The 8,749-nt window shown below is 41.2% G+C and overlaps 1 protein-coding gene across 2 annotated transcripts in view; it reads left to right on the top strand.

Annotated features, from left to right (window-relative positions):
* The window catches only part of LOC124149480 (kynureninase-like), a 53,134-nt gene that overhangs the window by 34,823 nt on the left and 9,562 nt on the right, over window positions 1-8,749 (top strand). For both annotated transcript variants that reach the window (XM_046521094.2, XM_046521095.2), the window contains exons 2-7: window positions 1,706-1,875; window positions 2,702-2,822; window positions 3,351-3,433; window positions 4,876-4,937; window positions 5,520-5,591; window positions 8,416-8,490. In XM_046521094.2, the coding sequence (XP_046377050.2) occupies window positions 1,716-1,875; window positions 2,702-2,822; window positions 3,351-3,433; window positions 4,876-4,937; window positions 5,520-5,591; window positions 8,416-8,490 (573 nt within the window). In that variant the 5' untranslated portion in view covers window positions 1,706-1,715. The remainder of the gene's footprint in view (window positions 1-1,705; window positions 1,876-2,701; window positions 2,823-3,350; window positions 3,434-4,875; window positions 4,938-5,519; window positions 5,592-8,415; window positions 8,491-8,749) is intronic.

The following is an 8,749-nucleotide window of genomic DNA, read 5'->3' as shown; positions in this document are numbered from 1 at the left end:
ATTTATTTGCAGAACGTGTGGATATTACTGGATACGGGAATATCCCGCAACGCGTTTTGCGGGAGTAATAAATGGACACCGTCCGTCCGTGCCTCCGACCGTGCGTCCAACCGTAAAATTTACTTCACTCAACTTGGTACATTGATAGATGTAGGTCTAAAAAAATATATATATAAAATTTCCAGTATCCATGGCAACAAGTTTCATATATTTATTCACGACAAGTATTTACCATTGCGAGGGAGAACGATGGCTTTGTCCTCCTAAAAAATGTTTGTTTTTGGAAAAGGAGGGGACACTTTTAATTGTGACCACAACTTATCATAACCCACAAACAGGAAAAAAGACACGTGAAGACAAAACGATCAAATCAATGTATTATGACTTTTTATTTTGTCGTCATGCTTTCAGTCCTGTAGGATATTTCCATGGTATTCGCGTAATTAATCGTGAAATACATATAACAAGCCATATGACGTCAAGCAAAAAGTTCTCCATTTTTCTGTAATACATTACATTTTTTGGGGGGTGAGACTAGTGTTTCATTAATAATGTTGCCACATGAGTCAAATTACATTTCCACAATGAGGTGAACTTGACAAGCTCAGAACTAAGTTGCATCATGTTAGATAGGGCCATTCATTCGCTATTACTTTTTTGCAGTACTATTGCAGTGTGTATATTTCATTACACTTTTTTTTAAATTTTTCACAAATTAAACTTAACCAAGGAAATTCTAAAATTCGAAAGTCGCTAGTCCAGTATTTCTCGTTTTTGTCGCCACTGGTCGGCCATGACGGCTGGCAAATAAATTACGTAATCAAAGATAAATTCGGCGGGTTCGTCCGAACCGGCCTTTGTTCTTGATAATGTTTTCCTACCAGCTGGCACAGGTTTTGACCATCATCTAAAACTGTAATAAAAATCAACACTTGTTAGGCAATACTGAAACTGTTCTATTACCACCTGTTTTGTGTAGTCAACTTTGACAGATAACACAGACGGAAATTACAACATCAAAGTAATTGTTAATGTGATACATGTATAGCTGTGGGGGTATATAACTCCTTGGGTGTTGGTCCACGGCACACTTGCTTGAATAAACCCGAAGGACCTCACAGCTCTCTCCTCTCTTGTTTCAAGGCTAGCTCCCAATAGCCAATTCCCTATATCGAGGCCAGACAGTTATTTGACCCCCAGCAAGGTGTCTTAGTACCATTTTATCATTTCTTATGATTTGTGATGATACCAAAAAACCTATGTTTTCAATAACGGACATTTGTGTTGGGGCATTTTGGTCCCCAGTGAGCAAGACAATACACAAATATACTGCCGTGACCCATGGCATATTCTCACCAAGCGAGTGGAGTTACAATGGCGTAGTACATATTCGTTGTCTGGTCATGTAACCACGGTCTACTTTTATTCAGGGAGTGCGTTGTCAACTCCTTGCGGTTGTTCACCGACCTTCGCGGCCGAGTCGGTCATTCACCGACCTTCGCGGCCGAGTCGTGGTGGTTTAGTCCCCGTGTATACATGATATACCCCAGCATCCCCTTGGACGGTAGCGTTCAGGGGTATGGCGTCTAGCATTAGAATCATGATCAGTATATGCATGGTAACTTGCATGGTCAAACGTTTTGTTTCACCATGCCTGTAATTCATTCTTATTCATTATTGTTAATTCTGAAAACTCTTATTTTAGTCCATCAACAATGTCCAAGCAAAGCCCGTCAGAACGTCTGTTTACCCTTGCTGTTGAGGCTGGTCTACAAGTGACGGATGAGCGGTTTGCCAAATTCATGGACGAAAAGGATGAACTTCAAGCTTTCAGGAAAGAATTCCACTATCCCAAAATGAAAGACATGATTTTTGGTAAGTAGAAGTAGAAGTTATAACACTTTGACCTCTCAAGGATCACTACAGCGAACAGCCGCGCTTTAGTAATTCCCGAACTCAGAGGAATGTATTCGAAATTGCAAATTGAATTACATTCCTGTGAAACCCTGTTAATCCAGACATACGTACGAACGATTAGTGTTTGGAACATCTACATGCATGTTCAAAGGTCATTACTCCTTAGCTATACTCAATAAAACGAAAATCGGTATATCGGAAGTACGATTCACTATGAAGAGTAAGTGAGTGAGTGAGTGAGTATGGTTTTACGCCGCTTTTAGCAATATTCCAGCAATATCACGGCGTTGGACACCAGAAATGGGCCTCACACATTGTACCCATGTCGGGAATCGAACCCGGGTCTTTGGCGTGACGAGCGAACATGAACAGTAAGTAGGCTGTGGGGTAGTCTAGTGGTTACAGTGTTCGCTCGTCACGCCGAAACCCGGGTTCGATTCCCAATGTGGGGTACAATGTGTGAAGCCCATTTCTGTGATATTGCTGGAATAATGCTAAAGTAACTCACTCACTCACTAAATCTTGATTTACTAGGTTTTGTATCAGATCGTTTTGCGCGTCATTGAAACAGTTTTACATGTTTACATGTTATAGAAATGCTTCGTTTCAGTAAGTATAATAGTCTGGATATTGTCAAGTTATCATTGTACTGTGTTTGCGGTGACACATCGAGGCAAACTCCTACTTTTGTTGAAATATGATGTTTCTAAAGATGATACAGTGAGATGTAATACACTCAATGTTCTGTAGTTCGTAAACATGTCCTTGGTTGTATCGTTTGTAGTTGACCAGTCGCTAGTCGACCCTGAAGATGACTGTGTTTATTTTGTCGGCCACTCTCTTGGTCTCTGCCCCAAGAAGACAGAAGAGTATATGATGACACAGTTAGAAAAATGGTCCAAAATGTAAGTCTAAGAGGATTCTGAAGCTCCTTTAATAATCAAGATGGACTCGTACGCCCCTGTCAAATCAACTGTCTTTATTTCAGACATGTGATTTCAAACCTTTGTCATTTCCCGGAACGGTGATTTGGAGGGACATTCTCGGGGTTTAATTATTCTCAAAGTAGCACTAACGTTTTCTCATGTTATTCATGACAAATTTCCTGTGAAAGATTACATTGATTACATGGTGATTAATATGAAGTTTATACATATCATCCACAGATCTATAGGCGATAACACGCCCCTATTTTAAACATCTAATGATGGTCCGTGTGTCGTTGTAAAATCAGCAATATCCTTATTTATCATAATCACAACATATGTATTTCATCTTTTTAGCGCGTGTTTAAATGGCGTTTTCGAAAGCACTCCTAACTCTCGCAATTCTGAATTGAGCGGCTAATAATTATCTAAAGCAGCTAGGTCTTTTGTACAGGTTGGGATATAATCGTGCAATAAATGTACACATGAGACACACTCCTATTTCAGTGCCATCTACGGCCACGAACACGGCGAGATGCCCTGGGTTAGTTGTGATGAGAGCGTTGATGGCGACATGGCCAAGGTTGTAGGTAGGCACAGTCAAATATATATTACTTAAACACCAAATAAATTGTGATGTTTTTAATTATGTTATTGTGATTTATAAAAGCACATGACTCACCACTCATGTCTCTGTTTTGAAGAGTTAACGTGTGCTGTTTTTTTAGCAGAGCTGAATGTTAAATACTGTTTGTCGAAACGGCATTGGTCGTTGTTTATGCCACAACCATTTTGTTTTCCCTGTCCAGACTTAGTTATGTACAGACCGCCTTTATAAGACTGAAATTATGTTGAACAATATTCATTCATTCGAAAGTCAGGAATGTTAAACTTTGTTCCATGTAGCCCGACACCAATAGGCGTTGCATGAGCCCGTTGTGGTTCGCAAAACCTGCTCCGGGGCACGGGTGGCCCAGTCGTCTAAGGCTCCGAGATTCGCTGTGCAGAGTTGCGTCCCTTGGGCACGCCAGAAACCTATGATTTTGGGTTCGAATCCCGATTGGCCCCGATTATGTTTCTAGGTTTGTCAGCACCATACCCGTGCTCGTGGGTTTCACCGAAGTGGTAAACGTCTGAGGCCTGCATAACTTCGGGCTTTCCTCCCACATTAAGCTGACACGCCGCGATATAACTGGAATACTGTTAGAAGCGGCGTTAAACCCAACTCACTCACACTCACTCACAAAACCTGCTTCTCTCGCTGACCATCGGGGTTGTAAGAACAGGTCTGAATAAGGCAAACAGTGAGGCATGGTTCTTCATTTCTTTGAGTGGCATTTAGAAGTTGGAGTACTAAGTAAGAGGGGCGATCTGGTTGTCTCGTGGTTGAAGCGTTCGCTCGTCACGCCGAAGACCCGGGTTCGATTCCCGACATGGGTACAATGTGTGAAGCCCATTTCTGGTGTCCCCCGCCGTGATATTGTTGGAATATTGTAAAAAGCGGCGTAAAACCATACTCGCTCACTAAGTAAGGATACGATATATGGATGAACAACTTCTTTATTACAATTAGGAGCGACTGACTTCAGCAGTCTCTATCTTTATCCTTTTGTGTACCGGTACATAACAGGCTTCTCCACTTCAGTGTAACTACATCTTAAATCTACTCTACTGTACAACACTGCCTCCTACCTGTATAAATACTTGTCAATCATACTCTGTACATCACTAGCTTGATAACGGTGTTAGAACCTGCACCGACACGTCGCTCCTGATTGTAATAAATAAGTTGTTCATCCACGTGTCTTATCCTTACTTAATGCCTTTAGGGGCGGTCGGGTAGCCTATAGTTAAAGCGTTCGCTCGTCACGCCGAAGACCCGGGTTCGAATCCCGACATTGGTAGAATGTGTGAAGCCCATTTCTGGTGTTCCCCGCCGTGATATTGCTGGAATATTGCTAAAAGCGGCGTAAAAACATACTCACTCACTCACTCACTCACTTAATGCCTTTTCATGTTCATCCTTTTCCAGGAGGCCAACATGGCGAAGTTGCTCTCATGAACGGATTGACCGTGAATCTTCATTTATTGCTGGTAAGTCTACATTGGAAAAGAACTATTAAAATACACAGGGACACGGTTGGGCGAGCGATTCCACGTGAAGACTCTGATTGATTCCTGATCTTGAGGAACGTGCATGTGTATATATAGGAAACAGATAGGTTTGGGTGAGCAATGTTATGTACGTATCTCTCTAACTTTTCATTCCTTTCTGTCATTTAGTGTATTATAATTGTAAATAAGCACACATGCAAATCTGGAGACGGCGATCTAAATTGTGGTGGCATGTGCCCAATTCCTTTAATGAGGATAAAATATGCTAAAACTAACCAAACAGAACCAATTCCTGTTTAGTCAAAACGCGAGTTTCAACACATTTGGAAAACGTCCAAGACCTGCGTCAATTTCGTCTTTCCTCCAACATTAAGCCAACTCACTCCCTCGCTCACCCACTCAAATACACTAACATTGACAGAAAGGTAAAATTGGGTTATATACTTTCCACCAGGCATGCCAGTACTAGTTGGTCTCGGACTATTGACCCACAGAGCCTGGTGTTCCACCCGTTAGGTTGATGACAATGTTTTGACCTGATTGATTTCATTCTTTGTCTAGATCTCATTTTACCGACCAAATGCCACAAGACACAAGATTATGTGCGAAAGCAAGTCATTTCCATCTGATCACGTGAGTATAAGTAATTGTTTGTTTTTCTAACGCTGTTTAATGAATTAAAATTTTGAATACAACATTTTTTTTGTGAAAAATCAGTGGGTGTGCATATTTATTGTTACTGATTAGGGCCATCGCCATATCGCCTTGAGATATCTACGCGATATCGCGACAAGGCTACGCGATATTGCGATAACACGACACGACATTGCGACATGGCGATGAAGCGTAAAGGCGATATGGCAATGCGATACAGGGACATATCGATATGGCGATATTGCTCAGTCGCCCCTTGTGAAATAAAGAAAAGCGGGTACGTAGATTAATATTGAACATCAAATAATACGATAGCGGAAGTTAGTGAGACAAACGCACTCATAAACCCTAATCAGCCACCATGCATATACAGTGTAGGAATTTATTTCAGATAATTTTATGTGATTATAGTTTGATAATAGCACTTGTTGAGATGGAATTCGTGTATTTTGTGTGTTCATGTGTGCATATATACAAGGCGACTCCCATGGGAAGAATGTGTTCGCGTTATACCCGGTTACGCGTTAGCGCCCTGACTGTGTTGTGGTGAGGTGAAATTGGGTTTAACATCGCGTCCAAGATATTGCACTTATATAACGACGTGCATGCACGTGTGTGTGTGGCTGCTTGTCCCAGTCCGTACTGATGCCGATTTATAGTGCTACCACACTGAGATACCATGCCGCAGTTTCACATGAATACCCCACTCAGACACAGTATACTGACTCCGAGCCGACCAGTTCTTGTTTTAGCCCCTTCGTGCCGAGCTCCAGACAGGGTAACAACAAATATCATCTTTTAACGTCTTTTGGTATGACGCGGCTGGGTATCGAATCCTGGATCTTCCGCTCTCCGGGTGGATGCTCTACCTCTAGACCACGGAGGCGGTCCGTCCTGACTGAGGAAGACGTGTGGTTGAGATTAGTTTGTTTAACGCCACAGTTAGCGATATTCCAGCTATATGACGGCGGTCTATGAATAATCGAGACTGGACCCGACAATCCAGTAACTGACATCATGAGCATCATGTGTGCTGCAATCTGATTGGTTGAAAAACTTTGTTAAATAGGATTTGAAGCGCGGAAATCTTCTGAATAATTGTTATGATATGTATGATATTTTAAAATTGAAAAACACGTGATTTGGCATCCAATATATATAGTGTTTGATAAATACTTCGATGTTGTTGTGTTTTCTTTGCATTCTGAAAACAAGGCTGAATTAGTTTTCATGGAAGCATGTGGCGTCAGTTATTGTTTTATGACGCCACAGTATTTACGATTGACATCTAAACTGGCCCCACCGTTAGTACGTACTGCACGAATTTCCGGTTTCCATGGAAACAAGTCAGACTAAGCAAAAACGAAGGTAGGTAATTATAAAAAAAACTATTCAACATTTTTCATCCAAACTTGGTACATGTATTAAGCAGGGAACTTAGCGCTAAGATCGCTTTGTAGAACGGGACCCAGGTTCTCAACTGGTGCATGTTGCTATTTAGGGAGTTTTAGAATTCATATTTTTGTGGTTTGACTTTGACTGTATTCATATTCTTGTAATGACAAGAAATACAAAGTTCCATAATTGTATTCTGATAGCTCAAGGAATAAACTTGTATACCGATAGACAGATTAGAAAAGATTTCTCTTACCAAGTTGGACTTAGAGTAACAGTCAGATGATTTGTTCCTTAGAATTTGTTGGGGCCGGGGGATTTGTCATCAATGCCATGCGGAATACCACATATTTTATATTATCAATAAATGTATTACAAATTATGTAGAGTCCAGAAGAAATAAAGGCATCGAATCTTATTAAACCACTTCTTTCAATCGACCAGACTACAGCACGCATTCACACACAAAAATAAGAAAATCCAAATGTGTGTCATTAGCAAGCTTAAAAAAGCAACTTGCAACTCAAATCGTAATATTGTATCATTATTTCAATGTTAACCAACAGGACTAATGCCGGTTTCATAGTGCAAGTCTACTGAGATGCCATGCCGCAGTTTACCATGGTTATCCCACTCAGACACTGTATACCGACTCAGACCCGCAGGTTCTTGTTTCAGAGTGCAGAAATTTTCCGGAAATGGACAATTCTCGACGGATTTTAACCAAGTCTGATCTTCTTTGACATAGAATGCATGAACTGTTTGAGTGACCTCCTTCCCACAGCGCTTCGCTTTCTGACAACATTTTTTGTCTTACTTTACCTCGTATATACGAGTGGAAAGGTACACGAAGATCTTAGTATCAAGCATTCACTACCATTTCCCTCTAATAATAAACTGTTAGCTTTGGTATCCACACGCACCAATACCCAGCATGCTCAATGAGCAATTGTCAAAATTACGAACCCAAATGAGATCAGTCCACAAAAGTCAGTCAACTCCCTTGCCTTTCGGGAAGATGGGCCACACCCGGTGACTAGTAAGATCACGAATCAGTCTATATTATTTCCAATATCCTCTTTTAATGAATAGTAATGTAAGAAAACACCCTCTGGAAAAAATGTCCAACTTGAGTGGGGAAATGTCCTGTTGTGAAATGTCCATTCGGGGAAATGTCTGGACCCCCTTGTTTCATCCCCTTAATGTCGAGTGCCAGACAGAGTAACAGAGTTACAACAAGTTCCATATTCTAACTTGGAATTACGCGAGCGGGGATGGAATCACCTCCCTACTGGAAAGGTTTCCAGCTTCTGTATCCTCCAGACCAGGGAAGCAGTCAAGTTGATCTTGAAATGAAGTCCCACATGCATCGGTGTCACTGTATCAGCTTTGATTTCTTTTGTTTCAGTATGCATTTGAAAGTCAAATAAGGCTCCATGGTTACGACCCAGCTGAAAGTCTAGTCCTTCTGGAACCCAGACAGGTGAGGCCACCACACAACGTCATTGTTTGTAGCGATGGTGTTATTGAAGGCTCACCGACACTACATTACGTTGACTTTAGACAAATTGGAGCTCTGCTACGATTTCCGATTCTCTGAAATTGTCGCATTGTTCCACTTAAATTTATTCGTGCCAGAACTCTATGATCGGGGATTCGAATTTTAACCTCGTCCTAATTTTCACTGTTGGTTTGACAACACCATACCCGTTCTCGTTGGTTTCATTAAGTTTCATTAAGTT

This window comes from Haliotis rufescens, unplaced genomic scaffold, assembly GCF_023055435.1.
Source record: "Haliotis rufescens isolate VD_foot unplaced genomic scaffold, xgHalRufe1.0.p SCAF_1, whole genome shotgun sequence".
Lineage (NCBI taxonomy): Eukaryota > Metazoa > Mollusca > Gastropoda > Lepetellida > Haliotidae > Haliotis > Haliotis rufescens.
Note: the sequence above shows the minus strand (reverse complement) of the source record. Positions and strands in the feature narration are given on the sequence as shown.